The sequence below is a fragment of the Sus scrofa genome, chromosome 1, assembly GCF_054392235.1.
Source record: "Sus scrofa isolate SSC_HxYL_T2T_F1_AM1 chromosome 1, Sscrofa_HxYL_maternal_Yorkshire_Landrace_v2.0, whole genome shotgun sequence".
NCBI classification, from domain to species: Eukaryota; Metazoa; Chordata; class Mammalia; order Artiodactyla; family Suidae; genus Sus; species Sus scrofa.
The window spans coordinates 191,495,266-191,514,227 of NC_139383.1; the positions used below are offsets into that span (position 1 = coordinate 191,495,266).

The 18,962-nt window shown below is 39.9% G+C and overlaps 1 protein-coding gene across 2 annotated transcripts in view; it reads right to left on the reverse strand.

The window, feature by feature from the left end:
• PYGL (glycogen phosphorylase L) overlaps positions 1–18,962 on the reverse strand; it is a 94,208-nt gene that overhangs the window by 36,290 nt on the left and 38,956 nt on the right. The window contains 4 exon segments of one of the 2 annotated variants that reach the window (NM_001123172.1): positions 788–919; positions 8,771–8,874; positions 12,379–12,457; positions 15,525–15,626. In NM_001123172.1, the coding sequence (NP_001116644.1) occupies positions 788–919; positions 8,771–8,874; positions 12,379–12,457; positions 15,525–15,626 (417 nt within the window). 2 annotated transcript variants of the gene reach the window in all.

Here is an 18,962-nt window from a genome sequence, read left to right on the forward strand (position 1 = left end):
CTTTAAACTTTTAAGGAATGGCCAATGAGACATCTTTTCTGGCATAAGACCACATTTATTAAACAAATATCTCAAGTGGAGACTCTGATGACCAGAAGTTGCAGTTCAGTAGTTCTTAGCGGCTCTTTAACAGGAAGTAAGAGGACAGCAAAGCACAAACCACCAGTGGATGAGATGAAAAGTGAATGGTTCAGCAGCAGGTAATACTCTAATTTAGTGGCAGGCTAAATCCATATCCAAGAATTAAGTACACTTGGATTGACACTAGCATTATTTTTCTAGAAATGATCTGGCACACAATAAAATAGTGCATTTTGGTATATTTTGCATTGTTTTTCTTGACTTCGTAATGAGGAAGAACTTTGGTAGTTCTTTGAATAACACTTCAATTTAAAAATATTTACTCCTGAGAATTTACAAGTCAATGTACATAGGGCAGTGGGATGAAGAATGAGACTTAAATTTATTCAATCTTGGTTTCAACAACTTTTTATTAAAAGTGGAGTGCTAAGCATGCTGGGATTGCAGAATTGATTAATCTCTGATAAAGCAGATGACAAAATGACCCTGGCAATGAGTCATTTGACCTTGGGGAAGTCACCTCTCTCTTGGCCTCAGATCTCTTTTCTCCAAAATGAGTGGGTTCCACTAAAAGAAGTACCAGATTATTTAATAAAATATATTCTATTATTCTATATACAACACCCTATACTCAACACCACATGCACATCATACCCTGTGCCATCCTCTACACAATGCTCAGCACGAGAACCCTTGCTCAGAATACCTGGGTGTCGACCCACTTGGTCCCAGCTTCGGTGTGCTCCACTCTTCCATAGAAGTGCACAGGCAGCATGAACTCGGGGCGGGCCTTCTCCCAGGGGTTTCCATGCCTGAGCCAATCATCTGCCTCTTCTATCTGCAAAAACAACATGGCTTAGTATTTGTTTTTCAGGAGATGTGGACCTAGCCCCTAAAGCATATCAAATTAAAAATATCGTTTGACTGAGTCAACTAAAGAATACTGTTTTGGAGTTCCCGTCGTGGCTCAGTGGTTAACGAATCCGACTAGGAACCATGAGGTTATGGGTTCAGTCCCTGGCCTTGCTCAGTGGGTAAGGATCCGGTGTTACCGTGAGCTGTGGTGTAGGTCGCAGATGCAGCTCGGATCCTGTGTTGCTGTAGCTCTGGCATAAGCTGGCGGCTATAGCTCCAATTAGACCCCTAGCCTGGGAACCTCCATATGTCCCGGGAGTGGCCCAAGAAATGACAAAAAGACCAAAAAAAAAAAAAAAGAAAAGAAAAAAAGAATACTGTTTTGGCAAGAAAGATACTGACTCTGTCGATCTCAATTCATCCTTGTTTTTGTCTTACAGCCTAAATCAACAATACTTGCTAATATTGCTCTAAATGTTGTGTGCATATAATTGCATTTAAGCCTCATAGCAAATTATAGGAGGGAACTATGACTTCTCCTTTTTTAAAGAAATTGTACCTTGCTCAAAGTTGCACAGATAGTAAACAGTTTAGATGAGATCTGACGGTAGGTCTGTAAATTCTAAAGCCTTTGTCAACATTTGTGAATTCAACTGTCTAGTTGGAGGGAAAGAGGGAGGCCTCCCAGGGATGTTCATTGCTGGATACTAAGACCTGATGGGTCCAACATTGTTTGTCAAGAGCTTTGTGCCTAGAAAGCACAGAATTGATTGAGAAATGCTATTCATGAAAAGCTCCCTTAATAGCACTTATTTCAGTATAGGTACGAAACACTATTACATTTTCTTTTCATATTGAAGTATAGTTGATTTACAATATTGTGTTAGTTTCAGGTGTACAGCATAGTGATTCAGTATTTTTGCACATTATATTCCATTATAGGTTATTACAAGATAATAGGTATAATTTCCTGTGCTATACAGTATATCCTTGTTTATCTATTTTATACATAGTAATTTATATCTGTTAATCCCATACCTCTAATTTGTCCCTTTCCCCTTTTCTTTCCCCCTTGGTAACCACAAATTTGTTTTCTGTATCTGTGAGCCTGTTTCTGTTTTGCATATATAGTCATTTGTATTATTTTTTAGATTCCACATATAAGTGGTACTATATATAGTACTTGTTTTTTTCTCTGATTTATTTCACTAAACATGATATTCTCTAGGTCTGTCCACGTCGCTGCAAATAGCAGAATTTAATTTTTTTTAATGCCTGAGTAATATTCCATTGTATATATATATATACCACATCTTCTTTATCCATTCATCTGTTGATGGATGCTTAGGTTTCTTCCTTATCTTGACCAATGTAAATAGTGCTGCTAGGAACAATGGGGTGCATGTATCTCTTTGCATTAGTGTTTTCATTTTTTCTGGATATATACTCAGGAATGGAACTGCTGGGTCATATGGTAGTTCTATTTTTAGTTTTTTAAGAGACTTCCGTACTGGTTTCCACATGGCTGCACCAATTTACATTCCCACCATCAGAACACTATTACATTTTGTGGTCTTTTTAAGACTTAACCTAATTTTAATCTAACAATGAACTTTTTTTATTAAACTATAGATGATTTATAATTTTTTAAATTATAGTTGATTTACAATTGATAATGAACTATTAATTACATTTTATTTTGAAAATAACATATACTAAAAGGTAAGAAATTTAATTTTATTGAAAATTTCAACATTTTCCCCATGTACCTGTATCAATTTATAACAATTTTTTTTTTTTTTTTTGTCTTTTTAGGGCCACACCTGCAGCATATGGAGTTCTCAGGCTAGGGTTCGAATCAGAGCTGTAGCCACTGGCCTAAGCCACAGCCACAGTGATGCCAGATCCAACCTGGGTCTGTGACCTACACCACAGTTCACGGCCACACCAGATCCTTAACCCACTGAGCAAGGCCAGGGATCGAACCTGTGTACTCATGGATGCTAGTCAGATTTGTTTCTGCTGAGCCACAATGGAAGCGCCTATAACAAAATATTTCTTATAAAAACTGTAAAATCATAATTTGTATTTAGGACATCAAATGAAGTTTTTTTCTATAAAGAAACAAATAAAAATGCCAAAAAAGGAACAAAAAGCACATGGTGGGGGAGCACTTTTAAAGTAAAGACAACTTTTAGAATATTACATATGTATTAAAAAATGCAGTTATATTCTGGCAAGAAAGGAGGGGTAAGGTTTTTTAGTACTAAGTTCCCTTGTCAATGAGATTACCCTAAATACAATGATTTTACCTATTTGATTCCTCACCCTTTCTTCCTAGAAAACTCAGCTTTAGTTTAAAAAGATATTAATTATGAACTAGAACACAATGCTGAATGCTTTTTGATCATCTACATATGAGTTCAATGTCTGCCCCAAGCACAGTGTGGAGAGAAGGAAATATAGAGCTAGTTTTTGAGATATTAGACAAAACATTAATGTCAACAGCCAGATGAGCAAACACACATCCATTTATTCAAAAATTGACCATAACTTTATATTGGGAATGCCAATAAGCTGCCCATTAACATTAGCAATCAGCATTACGATGAATGAAAAGGGGACCATAAAAACAACATCTTTACATAAAATGTCTGGCATTAGAGTGCTGCTGAGGCAGGAGAATGTATCAGATGCAGGACGAAGTTAGATATGAGCTTAGTCAGTAAATTACAGCTAGTTAAAATGCAGATTCTCACTCAGTCTGGGGAGGGGGTCTAAAATTTTGAACATAAAAATTTGCATCTTAAAGTGTATCCAGTGGGTACGTGGTGCAGCCAGGAAATAACTACATAGCGATACAAAGTCAGTAATTGCAATTCAGAATTTAGGCTTCCTGGAGTTCCCATTGTGGCGCAGCATAAAAGAATCCAACTAGGAACCATGAGGTTGTGGGTTTGGTCCCTGTCCTTGCTCAGTGGGTTAAGTATCCAGCGTTGCCATGAACTGTGGTGTAGGCCAGTAGCTGTAGCTCCTATTGGACCCCTAGACTGGGAACCTTCATATGCCGCCAGCGTGGCCCTGAAAAGCAAAAAAAAAAAAAAAAAAAAATAGAGAGTTTAGACTTCCATTATCCCAGTCATAAAGACAACAAAAAATATAATAAAATGTGACAAGGAAAGAGGAATTTTATCCATTGATAAGAAACTGGTTAAGTTAGAGTCCACTAGCTTGCGTTAACAGCTAGAAACTCTATGAAAAATAGATAAGAATATTCGCAAAGAACCAAACACCCTGCCTTACAAAATACTTCATTCTGCACTTAGGCAAGGGTAGGTTTGAGGTTTCAAATACTGGTGAATGTGAACATGGCTTCCTGTAACAGGAAAGAGTAGAAAGGTCCGTTTGTCTCATTTCAGCACTCAGGACTGTTGTAAAACACAGCTTAAGTATTACATGAACCAGGAGGATGATGAGGCAGTAATGGCTTTCCCCTCAAAAATCATGGGCACAGGAGAGCTGACAACATATTTTCTGCTGAGAAATGCAGCAGAATCAGACTGTTCTACCCTCAAGGAGGGCGAAATGTCCATAGAAAAGAGGCTGGACTCTGGGCTTTCCACCACCAGCCCCTCTCAGATTCCTGTGCAAGTCAGAGGCTGCATTTGCTCTTTTGATAAGGAAGTGGTCTTTTGATAAGGAATTAGTCAGCCAGTCACTCTTGGTGCCATCCAATGTTGTCTGATTTTTCCCTGCCAAATAATGGCTGTTTTTATTTTCCCTGGGTTAACAAGTTCTACAGGAGAATAAAACTTCTCGCTTGTTCTTTATTGTCTCTTCCTGATTCTGGCAAGGAATCAGTCAGTAATTCTCTCAACTGTACAAAGCTTGTATTTCAGGTAAACTGAAAAACAGATATTTCAAAAACACAAGCTAGTCTGAGAAGATCAGAGGAGAAAGAGAATTGTCTCCTGTCAGCCTCCTTTAAGTCCACAGAAGGTGCAGGATGGTGATAAACCTCCCTTGCTTTCTAACAACAAATTAACAAATTGGTGTGAATTTAGATTTTCATGTAGCCAGTGATCCCTGAACATCCTAACTTGCTGAGCCATATGAAGGGCAGTGGCCAGGCGGGGGGAGAGCTTCATTGACATCCAAGTGCTCTGTTTGGACCTGAACATCCAGATGAAAAGGAGCTGAGACAAAGCGAGTGTGGGTCTGTGGAGTAAGGAGCAATGTGTCTGTTTGGGTAGGAAGGTGGCAGCTGGATCTGGCATCTTCCTAGAGGAATGACTCAATGGAATCTGTAGTGCAGCTAACATAGAAACAGGCCAGCTCAGGCCTTCCATTGGTGATGGAATTTTAAGAAACACTTTTCCCCTCCACTGTGGGATGCACAGGACATGAAGACCAGGGAGCAAACATCAGCAGCTATCAGCAAACTTTGCTTTCTGATGGTACCAATCACTGACAGAGGTTTCTGGGGAACACTAAGAATTCAACAACAGTCACCAGAAGCTTGCTGGGTAATGTGAACTGTGCATGCCTAGTTACAGCAGGCTTGGAACAGGTTTCAAGAGAGAAGACATCGCTTGATTCAACTCTGAGATTTCTACTGTCAGAGCCTTTCCACACAGATCTTTGGTGTGTGACTGTTAAACTTTAATGCAAGGCTGTCACAACTGTTTTTTGCCTTCTTCCTCCCAGTGGCCAGTCATTTTCACAGGGGACTATGCCTGATAAGGTTTCAATGTTCAAGGTAAGTCAAGCATTTTAGCAGTAAAATTTTCATTGGGAGCAGAGTGGAGTTCACAACGAACACTTTATTACTGCAAGTCTTCCTTGAAGAGCAGTCTTCAAAAACTGAAAGTCCATCAATCTTTAAAAATCTTCACAGTTTGTGCAACTTTCATCAGCCTTCTCCACTGTAAGAGCAACCATGTAGCTGCTGTGAGTGGAGGGAGTGACCAAACCCTGAAAAGGCGTACCTCTTTCCTGGAAGATATTTTTGGTTTTCACCAAAGTAGTTTCTTTCTTATGGTATGATGTTTGCCCTTTAAAATCCCGACCCAGTGGACAATGGCTAAGGCAGATAAAATTGTCTTTCTGACATGATTTCAAGTTATAATCAAATAAGTGATGTTGGTTGGCTAGTGAAGCTAGCTTTGGAGACTAGCAAAAACCATTTGGTCTCTTCTTTTTCTTTAAGAATACTAGATAAAGGCCATTTAAGAGTTGCAAAGGTCACAGAGGTGATTAATAAAGAATGACCTTTCATAATACTTTGGGGGGAAATGCATTTGAAAGAATTTTTGAGAGTTCCCATTGTGGCTCAGCGGAAATGAATCCAACTATCCTTGAGGATGTGGGTTTCCATCCCTGGCCTCACTCAGTGGGTGAAGGATCTGGCATTGCTGTGGCTGTGGCATAGGTTGGCAGCTGTAGCTCCGATTCAACTCCTAGCCTGGGAACTTCCATATGTCAAAGGTGTGGCCCTAAAAAGCAAAAAAAAAAAAAAAAAAAGAAGAAAGGTAATTTTTTTTCGGAGGGCCACACCCTCAGCAGGTAGAAATTCCCGGGCCAGGGATCAAACCTGCGCAGCAATTTCAGCCTGCACCACAGCTCAGGCACTGCTGGATCCTTAACCCGCTGTGCTACAAGGGAACTTCCTGAAAGACAATTTTTTTTTGAAAATGATATGCTGAGTTTTTAAACTATCCTTCCTAGAATAGTAAGAAATAAAATCTGTAAGCATTCTAGGGTATGGTGAGTACCACACAGAACAAAGGCTGAGATTAGATACCACGTATTGCTAGGTCAGGTTATGTCAAACTGTTGGTCCTACTGGAAATGCCCACTAATGAGGCTTCTTACCATGTAACTCTAGGTTACTTCATTGTGGGAAGGAACCAAGTGCTTTGTTTTTATAATTTTTTATGATTACAAAACACATATTTTATATGGAATATGAGACATGTAGAAGGTCAAAAAGAAGATAGTAAGTCACATATCAACCCATGTCTCAGAGATACTGTTGAACCTTTGCTGTATTTTTTTCTAGCTCTTTTTCTCTCTTTTTGACTTCCTTTGGATAGGTCATAGTGTTCACATGATCCTATACTTCGTTTTTTCAACTAAAATAAACAATTTCCCATTTCATTAAAATTAATCAGAAATTAACATTTTACCGAGTGCCTATTTGTGTGCCAGACATTTTACATATAGTCCTCATAATTCTGTGAAACTGGCATCTCCAACTCTGCAGACCAGAAAACTGAGGCTCAGAGAAGTTAAGTAACCTAATCAATGCAACATACTTCATAAGGGTAATGAGTTGCAATTAGGCCTCAAAGTAGAAATTAGATCTCAAATGAGGGCCCAAATGTCTTTTTCTGCCCAATGCTGCCTCCTAATTGATTTAGGAGTAGTAGAAGATATGCTGGCTTTAACGAAATTTGGAAGTCTGCTTTTCAATGTGTTCACAACATTCTCCCTCTGGGACTTTCCTTGGTGCATTCTGTTATCGTATCACATCTTTTTTTTCAGTACCTTTCTTCCTTGGTCCACAGAATGTCCAAATACTGAGGGAGGGGAAAGGGGTGACACTCAGCTTCTCATCCTTCCTCTCCCCTGGATTAGCTCCAGCCCAGGTCCCTCCACCCAATGCCTGAGCTCTCTGCCCTTGGAAGTGTGGGAGAGGCTCAGAGAGCTCAGGCTTTTGGAAAATCCAGTGTCTTTGGCGTGTGTGTATGAGACAAAGATACGGAGAGAACAAGCCTAACTCACACTCAGCATCAGGGAAAACTGTCCTGCTCGGGCTGATGTAGCTCAAAGAATTACCAAACATAAAGAGAAACAAATACTAAAGAATCTGGTTTGGTCATATAAAAATAAAACAGGAGTCATTTGTATGAATTAATTACTCTTTGTGCAGTTTTCTACAGAAAACTATAATTACACATACTGAATATGTGCCCAGTTTGTTTGATAAATACTTAACAAGATTGCCAGCTATTATCTTATAAAATAATTAAAACACGGAGCTTCTGTATCTTGTAAGATAGGCATGTTAAGGAGGGCAAAAAGCTGTAGAAAAGGATACTGAGTGTGGACCTGGAAATCTGGGGACAGAGAACCATATTTGCCAGCAGCGTGATCTGAGGTCACTTCACCTCTTAAGAGCCTCAGTTTTCTCACCTACAAAAATGGTGACATACTTCCTATCATTAAGAGTTAATGGGGGGAGTTCTCTTTGTAGCTCAGCGGTTAATGAACCTGACTAGGATCCATGAGGATGCAGGTTCGACCCCTGGCCTCTCTCAAGTGGGTTAAGGATCTGGTGCTGCTGTGGCTATGGTGTAGGCTGGCAGCTGTAGCTCCAATTTGACCCCTAGCTTGGGAACTTCTATATGCCATGAGTGTGGCCCTACAAAGCAGAAAAAAAAAAAAATAACAATAATTAATGGGAAAGATCATGAATCAAAAGATGTGCTCCTCCATTTATATGCCATAAAGATAGGACACTGCACATTACAAGTGGTCCACACTCAGGTGGCCAGTGATAAATATCTTCAGAGCAACCTTGTGAGTCCAGCACTGTACAAGATGCTATGGATCTGGTTGGTGGTGGACCATTCTGCCGACACTGGCAAGCCTTCTGCTCTTAGGGAGCTTATATCCCTAAGAGGGAAAACTGACAGTATTCACTGATGTCAACCAAATGCCGCAAAAATTAGTAAAGTTCTATGTTAAATGTCCATAAATTATAAATCATCCAGAATACCACGAAGGCAAAGTACTTTAAGGACAAAATTTAAAAATATGGCTCACATACCTGCCATCCATCTCGAATCTTCTGATTGAAGATTCCATATTCATATCGGATTCCATATCCATAGGCTGCAAGTCCCAGAGTTGCCATGGAATCCAAGAAGCAGGCTAAATTAAACAGAGCACAGGCCAAAGGCAAAGTCATCAAGGTTAGTTGACATTTCAAATCTTTCTCTAAAAAACATGGCAGTCACAAAACATTTTTCTATGAGAAACCACATTTGTATTTTAAAGTACAGAGACTGTGGCACAGAAGGTATTAATTTTTTAAGATAACATTTTTAACTATAAAATTATACTATAGAAAAGTCATAGAAAATACAAAAATGTATAGAGAAGAAAACAAACCATTTTATTACCGCATGATCCAGAAATAACCACTTCGAACATGTTGGCATTTCAATTGAGAACAGATAAGGAAGCTGGCCCTCATTAGATATGTCCATTATTGTGTCCATCTCTTAACACAGCACTGTCTAGGGGAAGCTGTCTCCTTACCCGCTGCTTGAAAATACATGTATAATTGGAAGTTCCCTTTGTGGCGCAGTGGAAACGAGCCCAACTAGAATCCATAAGGGTGTGGATTCAATCCCTGGTGTAGCTCAGTGGGCTAAGGATCTGGCATTGCTGTGAGCTGTGGTGTAGGTCACAGACACGGCTCAGATCCCCTGTTGCTGTGACTGTGGTGTAGGCTGGCAGCAATAGCTCTGAATTGACCCCTAGCCTGGGAACTTCCATATGCCTCAAATGCAGTCCTAACAAACAAAATTAAAAAAAAGAAAGAAAAAAAGACGTATAATTGACATGTAACCCACCTGAATGACTAGCTGGACATCTGAGGCAGACTCTCTTTCTGGCTAATGGAATTCCAGTGTTCACTTATCAGGTGGCCTTATGCTTCAGGGAGGCTGGACCAGAAAGTGAGTCTTGCTTGACTGGTCTAAATCTCTAAGCCAATCACAATAATTCTGTCCTTCACCAGTTTTGGTTTTGTCACACAATGGCATTCAATCCAATGAAAGGTGCTAGGAAGTCTGCGGGGTGCAGTGAAAGATTTTCCTTTCTGTCTTTTTTTCCCATGAGCATAAAGTTGAAAGAACCACAGTGACCCACAGTCCTGACTGAACTGTGCTGCTGAATAAATCTTGGAATGGCCAATCTCTGGAGTTCTGGTTCTGTGATAATACAGGTATGTCCTTGCTGGTGGAACTAGCTTTTGCTAGGCTTTCTGTTACTTGTAGCCAAGAGCTTTAATGACAGAGCACCTGCTCTAGGGCAGCCAATTAACAGGCTGGGTAGGATCTATCCTGTGGTCAGCTACAACCTGAGGGGTTACACTAAACATATTGTCCCTCCCAGGTGTTTGAACTGAGAAATATACAGAGTGAGAAAATACAGTAGGATCTAAAATTGAAAAGAACATTGGAATTTGAACTGCAGATCAAACAGGAAGAAACTTGAGTTAGGTTCATTGCGGAGACCTAAAATAGATCCATGAAGGCCAATGGTCAAGACCTTCAAGTTACTGTAGCATCACAATGGTCTTCCAGTCCCTGGACTCACGTGGCCTGGCTCTGCCCCAGTTCCTGCTCCCTTGAAGCTGAGGCAATTTGTCTTTTCCTGGGTCCTGATCAAGTTATCCTTAGAGCCTGATGAGAATGGGGTTCCAGTTTTTTTCTGTCTATTAAAAGATGAGGTCATCTAATGAGAATTACTCAGCCTCATTCACCCCTTCCCAGTCAGGCCCAGAGTGGGGTTCAACCTCTAACAAATAGGCCTGGGACTTTACTTAAAAGGAAGGCAGGCTGGCCGTCACTCTTGGATGTACATTCTGTCAGCTCTATTGGTCTCCCTATAGCTCCATGGAAAGCCCACTAAGTTACCTGGTGATTGACTTCACAAGGTGTCAGGCAAGTATCCCAAAGGCAGTGTTTTCTATGACTAAGTGCAATGTTAAAAACACATGGCAACTAATGTATTAAAGATTAAATACTATGAAACACATGCAAATGAACTTCTAGTCATTCAATGAAAGCGTATGTAAAATTAAGTAATGTGCAATCATTTCTAAAAGAAAAGAAGTAGATATTTTTCATAGAGTACAACCTGATACAAACATGTAATATAGTTCATAAGTAACACATTACCACCCTCCCTGTAAACAAATTTTAAATGTTACAGACAAGGCTAGCACCCTCTATTGAGCACCCCTCCCCACGTTCCCACCCCCCAATTCTGCACTCCTTTCTAGGGAAGATCATAGGGAACAACTGAGTATTCCAAATTCCTGATTTTTTCTATAGATTTACATACATGCATACTCAGAACTATTAATTTAAAAAAAAAACATAAATCACACTGTGTGGCTTTTAGCACACCTTGCTTTCCCTGCCCCAGCCCCCCCACCTCTATTCAGGGAAGTACATACAGATCACTTTCATTCTCTTAGGTTGATGCATATTATTCTGTAAAATAGATGTTCCTCTATATATTTACCTACTCTATCCATGGACATTACGTTATGTCTAAAATTTTGCTTTCACAAACAACACTGCAACAATTTTTTTCACATGCTTCCTTGGGTACATGTTGGCGTGTTTCTTTAGGGTAGATATCAGGAAGTAAAAGTGCTTGGTCACAGGGATGCACATTTTCAGTTTAACGGCATTGGTATTACATTTTAAATGTTTTCCTCTATATTTGCTAAAAAATCATTTCCTGGATAAAGCAAAGAACTCAAACTGCACCCACACTAAAAAGGATATTCATTAAGTCATACAAATAGGATAACAAATGCATTTTGTTTACTAGTCAATCAAAAAGCAAACTGTCTGGAGCATGATAATGTGAGAAAATAGAATGTGTACATGTATGTGTAACTGGGTCACCATGCTGTACAGCAGAAAAAAAATGTATTGGGGAAATAATTAAAAATAAATAAATAAATAAATAAATAAGCAAACTGTCAAGTGCACAAGACAACAACACAATGGCTAAACAACTTAGGTCACACTACACAAGTATGTGAATTGAGCAGCTGTGACAAAGTAACAGTGAGGTGAAGAGGCCACCTTGGAAAACTTCAAATACACAGGAAGGATCTGGTTAACTTTGGGATTTGAGGCAATGCCTCCAGGTTCTTTAAGCAATCTCTCTCTTCTTTTTTAGGGCCACACCCATAGCATATAGAGGTTCCCAGGCTAGGGGTCGAATCGGAGCTGTAGCTGCCGGCCTACACCACAGCCACAGCAACGCCAGATCCAAGCTGTGTCTGCAACCTGCACCACAGCTCACAGCAACACTTAACCCACTGAGCAAGACCAGGGATTGAACCCAAGTTGTCACGAATACTACTTGGGTTCATTACTGCTGAGTCACAATGGGAACTTCAAGCAATATCCCTTTTGTTCAAGTTCCCTTCTCCACTGTTTGTCTAGAACTGGTCCCACAGTGCAGACTCAAAAAAAAAAAAAAAAAAAAAAATACATCTATAACCAGGTCATACCTTTCACTTTTCCTAGATTTAGTCTTCTGGTCCTTTGAGCATGGTCGTGCATGGCATCTGAGAAGGCATGTACAGCCAGACAACATATATACTCATACGTCACTTACCAGCAAGCCTCCCAAGACCACCGTTGCCAAGCCCAGCATCTTCTTCAATTTCTTCTAACTCCTCCATATCCAATCCAAGCTGATGATGAGAGGAAAACAACACTGGACGTGGATACAAATGCAGGCCACTTCAGGGAGAATAATCATTTCCTAAAGCTCTGGGTTGGGCCTCCAGGTTCACCTGTGAACTCAATCCTGTCAGGTTCCTCACTGCTAGTGCTGGCATAAGATGCCCCCTGCAGACGCTGGTGACTGAAGACGCAAACTCTGAGGTGGCACAGCAGCAGTTTGGAGAAGAGTATGGGCTAGAAATGCCCATTACTGGCTTGTTACTCTTAGCTATATGACCCTGGGCAGGGTACTAAATCTTGCTATGTCTTTCATTGCTTGTTTAAAAATGAGGGTAATAGTATCTATTTCATTTGGGGCTGGTGTGAATTAAATGAGATTATACAGAAAAAGCCCTCAGAATGATTCCTGGGCAAATATTCCTCAGTAAATGTTAGCTATTACTATTTCTTAAGATTATTTTTTTGTTGTTGGGGTAAAACTTCAGAAATAGTCTGGTACTAAGTTGACACTACCTGGACTAAAAGATTTTGAAAATTACCAAAAGATAGGAGGTCTGATTTTTCTGGGATGGGCTAAAGTTCATCTTTTCATGACCACAACATATTTACTCAGTAAGATCAAAGGTTGTTAACCCAAAACCACTTAGTGAGTCACTAGCCATGAGACCTGGGGCCAGACAGCAGTCAGGGAAACCTCAGCCCTCTGGGTCAACTAGACAAGGCTAAAATATTCTACTTCTCCATAGGTTCCAGTGGGGGGAGGGTGGATGGGGGGAGCTAAATTAGGAGTTGGGATTAACATATAGACATTACTACATATAAAACAGGTAAACAACAAGGACCTACCATTTAGCACAGGAAACTTTACTCAATAACTTATAATAACCTATAACAGAAAAGAATCTGAAGATGAATATATATATATATACACATATATACACATATTCACATATATATGTATATATATTATAACTGAGGCTCTTTGGTGTATACCTGAAACTAACACATCCTTGTAAATTAACTATACTTCAATTAAAAAAAGAGAAGAGTTCCCATTGTAGCTCAATGGGCCAAGAATCCCAACTAGCATCTATGAGGATGAGGATTCGATCCCTGGCCTCACTCTCTGGGTGAAGGGTCTGGCATTGCTGTGGGCTGCGGTGCAGGTTGCAGGTGAGGCTCAGATCTGCATTGCTGCAGCTGTGGTGCAGGCTGGCAGCGTAGCTCTGATTCAACCCCTAGCTTGGGAACTTCCATAGGCCTCAGCTGTGGCCAAAAAGAGAAAAAAAAAAAAAAAAAAAAAGAGAGAAAGAGAGAGAAAGAGAGACTGTGGGAGGCCAGAGAGCATCTGTGACCTTGGGGATGGATGGAACTGGTTGCCAGCCAGCTCTCTGCCCTAAAGTGTTGGGACCCTCAGAGCCAGAGGCTGCTAGCAGCAGTGTGGACTCATGTCAAAATTCTGCAGCCCTAGAGATCACTCTGGACTCTCATCTTGCAGTGAGAAAAATGATGCCCAGATAAATTAAATGACCTCTCCTCCGCTGACTAGATAATAATCTAGCCCATGCCTGGCTATTGACAGTCCACTGTGAAATGGTGCAGTCTGTGAAATTAGATATTAGATATTACTTTATTTTATTTAATTAATTAATTTTTTTTTTAGGGCTGCACCCATGACATATGGAGGTTCCCAGGCTGGGGGTCGAATTGGAGCTGTAGCTGCTGGCCTACACCACAGCCATAGCAATGTCAGATCCTTAACCCACCGAGCAAGGCCAGGAATCGAACCTGAGTCCTCCTGGATACCAGTCAGATTCATTTCCACTGAGCCACAACGGGAACTCCTAGATATTATTTTAAATGGAAACATAATTTACACATTTGAAAATGTCTGCATAAAATGTATGCTTGAAGTTGCATGAAGTATGCTTGCAGTTGATGCCTCAGTTGCCATGAAGCTACCTACTTGGATCCTTACCCTTATAACAAAAGTTGCTTTTTGATACAAGTCTTGATAACTAAATCTTCTAAGAGTTCAAAATGGATTTGCTTCTATTCATTGTTGAAAGGGCTTTCAAATTTTCTCCCTGGTGACTAGAGTACAGGGGTTCCCTGTGACGCCAACTACTAATGCTAGAACTCAGGGTTTTTAACATTCTAAACATGTGAGTCTAAAGTAGTACCTTAGCAAGGAGACAAGTCACTTCACCCCACCTAATGTTAGATGCTGGTCCAAAGGAGGTATATTTTTTTCAGGTGATCTCAGGGAACGAAAAGAAAAAGGAAGCGGAGAGGAGATGCAATGGTTCTTTCACATGAAATGCTCTTCCAAATCCACATAAAGGAAACCAGCCCTAGTGACAAGCAGCTGGCCACATAAGGGGATAATCCCATGCCAAGGACAAGAAGCAATTTGAACAGTCTCTCATTTAGAGTGCATTTTGCAAATACGTGTTTCTCCTTTCGGCCACATCAGAAAGGTTGGCTGAGGACTATTTTGGGTATGAAGATACTTAAAGCTCAGAGGAGAAACAGTTAAAAATGTTCATGAAAACAAATTAGGACATTAGGTCCAAGATCTCACTCTCCTCATTTAAAGAGGAAGTATATTTTACATCTCATTAAGCAATAATGTATGACAACAGAATTTTAAAAGCTTATTATTTTCAGATATTGCCTTGCTACATGAATAACAGTTAAACTTTGGTCATTTTAAAAAAGCAGATAGGAGCCCAAAGTAAAGCTTGAGATTCTTTACTTGTTAAAGGATAGCAGGGACTCAAGTACTTGTTAAAGGCTTGTTCAAGTGCTAATTTCCAAAATGCAGTTTGCTCTAGAATGCTGTCACAAACTGATTGCAGAAGAAAATTCTCACAAGGCAAAACTAGTTCTCTAACTATGTTCCTCTTAACCCAGAGATCAGGAGTCTGTAGTTTACATTTCTAATAGTTTGTAAGAGCCATGTCTATAGAAGGAATTTTTCACCTTTTTAAATGGGTGCTACATCCCCAATGTTCCTGATTGAACTTGAAATTGAGAGAGAGAGAACACGAGAGAAATACAGACACCGTGTACCTGGTAAATGGCCTCGTCACAAGCATTCTGCAGGCCAAGGTTGATCATGGTGTTCTGCAATGTTCGGCCTATGTAAAATTCCAAGGAGAGGTAATAAACCCTCTGAAATAAGAAGAGAGAGGTTACGTTAGTGCTATGAGGCCAGCCTTACTTGTCACCATAAAAACACAAGGTGTCCAATAAGAAACAAGATGGCAGGACTACTTTAACTCGGGTTCAAATGAGGCTCCTATAGAGGCATAAAGGGATAAAGAAAAGCACTATTGATAACCAGCTTTGGGAAAACAATTTTATATCCTAGTTTGGGCAATACTTTTTTTAAACTTTTTTAATTTTAATTTTTTTATTTTTTGCTTTTTACAGCCGCACCCGCAGCATATAGATGCTCCTAAGGCTAGGGGTCGAATCAGAGCTACAGCAGCCGGGCTACACCACAGCCACAGCAATGCCAGATCTGAGCTGTGTCTGTGACCTACACCGCAGCCCTAGGTAAAACAGGATCCTTAACCCACTGAGCAAGGCCAGGGATCAAACATTCGTCCTTATGGTTCCTAGTTGGGTTTGTTACTGTTGAGCCACAAGGGGAACTCTGGGAAATAGTTTTTATTTTATTTTATTATTTTTTTTAAATTAATTTATTTATTTTATTACTCAAATGAATTTATCACATCTGTAATTGTATAATGATCATAACAATCTGATTTCACAGGATTTCCATCCCACAGCCCAAGTACATCCCCCCACCCCCAAACTGTCTCCTCCGCAGACCACAGGGAAATACTTTTTAAAAGTATCTTTTATCCTCAGGAAGGAAAAAAACAAACTCATGAAACCAATTAGATTCAATGTTTGCGTTGTTTTTTTTTTTTTTTTTTTTAAGTTTCCTGTACATGAGCCTCATGAAAAAGCATATGCTTTGGGTAAATGGAAGTCAGACTGACACACAGAGCTCATCGTTCATTTGTAAAATGTTTATAGGATGAGGGTCAGGTGGGGTTGGCTGGGACCATCTCAAGTCATTCAAGAAGCACAAAGATTAACTCCAGGGTTCCCGTCGTGGCGCAGTGGTTAATGAATCCGACTAGGAACCATGAGGTTGCGGGTTCGGTCCCTGCCCTTGCTCAGTGGGTTAATGATGCCCTGAGCTGTGGTGTAGGTTGCAGACGCGGCTCGGATACAGCGTTGCTGTGGCTCTGGCGTAGGCCAGCGGCTACAGCTCCGATTCGACCCCTAGCCTGGGAGCGGCCCTAGAAATGGCAAAAAGACCAAAAAAAAAAAAAAAAAAAAAGATTAACTCCTTTAAGTTATACCCAGTGGCTACAAAATATTCCTCCTTAACTGTTACTACAAGTAATATTTTAGAATTAAAATTATTCTAGAAAGTCTATGAACTTCTATACAACAAAAGATTACCTCGGGTTTACTGGTGTTTGTTCTTGATGAAACAGGACATTTCTCTATCAGCTTAGAAACTGTTTGCCTTTGATACAGTAAAAGCCAGGTTAATACTACCAGAGTTGAAAGTAAAAGGAGCAAAGCTCAGACTTGCCTAAAACCCGTTAAAATAGTTAATTAATTAAAAAAAAAAAAAGGATCAGTGAGTAACATCATCAACCCCCTTTAAAAATCTTACTTTCCATATCAGTTCCTCTTTTTTCCCCACCAAACACAAAGCAACAAAAATCTGTATATGCATCAATATCAATAAAAAATCACCTCAAATTTTAGGGACTCCCCCATTTCCCAACAGTAAGAACCCAAAAGAAAAGTATTTGGTCAACAAAAAATATTAAAGAAATAAATATAGATCAATATAAGAAACGTCTATTATATTTAACTCATGAGCTACACATATACACTTAAAATATTATATGAAAATGTCCAATTTAGAAATTTCACTTTTCCCTGCTTTCATTTTTATGAAACAATTGAATTCTAAGTTTTTATATGGATGGTCAACATGTCATCTAACACAATTTTCTGAAGCACATTACCATTATTTTTATCCAAGTTGACTGAATATCTATAATGCTGTCCTTATTAGCTTATTAGCTTATTAGATACCTTAGCATTAGTTGGGAAAAGGTGTCTTCTTTCCTGGGGTAGATGTAGGCCAAAGAGGCAGGGTGCCACTCACCCTCCTACCCACCACCCCACCACCCACCACCCACCATGCCCTTGTACTGCTGCATCACAGGAGAGTATCTCAAGCCACAAACATCCATTCACATAACATCAGGGCAGTTTTTTTTTCATTCTTTCCTGTACGTATTTTCATGATCTCTATTCTTTTTTTTTTTTTTTTTTTTTTTTTTTGTCTTTTGCTGCTGTTGTTGTTGTTGCTATTTCTTGGGCCGCTCCCGCGGCATATGGAGGTTCCCAGGCTAGGGGTCGAATCGGAGCTGTAGCCTCCCGCCTACGACGCCACAGCAAGGCAGGATCTGAGCCGCGTCTGCGACCTACACCACAGCTCACGGCAACGCCGCATCGTTAACCCACTGAGCAAGCGCAGGGACCGAACCCGCAAGCTCATGGTTCCTAGTCGGATTCGTTAACCACTGCGCCACGACGGGAACTCCCTCATGATCTCTATTCTATAACCACTATGTATTGCTTTTTACTTTTTAGTGATCTATAAAAAGCTTGCTTATATATACAGTAATATATATGTATATTATATATAAATACAGTTATCCAACGCTTGCAATTGTGAGATCACAGTCCCAGGAATAATAACTACACTGATGTTAAATTTCTTTGCCTCCCTTTAAGGATTCTAAGTTAGCAAGGACAAGACTTTTTAAGACATTTCAACTTCTTCCTTAAAAAAATGTTGCTGCTTCAAATGTAATAATTCAACACCTTGTTATGTGACAGATTTTCCAAGGACATCAGTTTAATGTGAATTCCTATTTCCCTATAAATAATTTTTTGAGAGGCTGAGAAATCGAACCTTATATATTTGGGGATATAAAAAAAAAACCTTAAAAAATTATCTCCCTCATCCTCTTAGTTAGTGGTCTCTAAACATTTAAAACATACCTTCTGGTAGGAAAATATTTGAGCATCTCCAATATATCTTATAAATTATATGCATGCATCACTATTAATATTTTGCAAATTTTACAAAAAGTAGGCATTTTCAAGTTTTTTTTTTTTTTGGTCTTTTCTAGGGCTGCACTCGCAGCATATGGAGGTTCCCAGGCTAGGGGTTGAATCGGAGCTGTAGCCTCCGGCCTACGACGCCACAGCAAGGCAGGATCTGAGCCCCATCTGCGACCTGTACCACAGCTCAGGGCAATGCCGGATCCTTAACCCACTGAGCCAGGCCAGGGATCGAACCTGAGACCTCATGGTTCCCAGTTGGACTTCTTAACCACTGAGCCACAACAGGAACTCCTCAAAAGTTTTTAAAAATAAAATAGACATAACAATAAG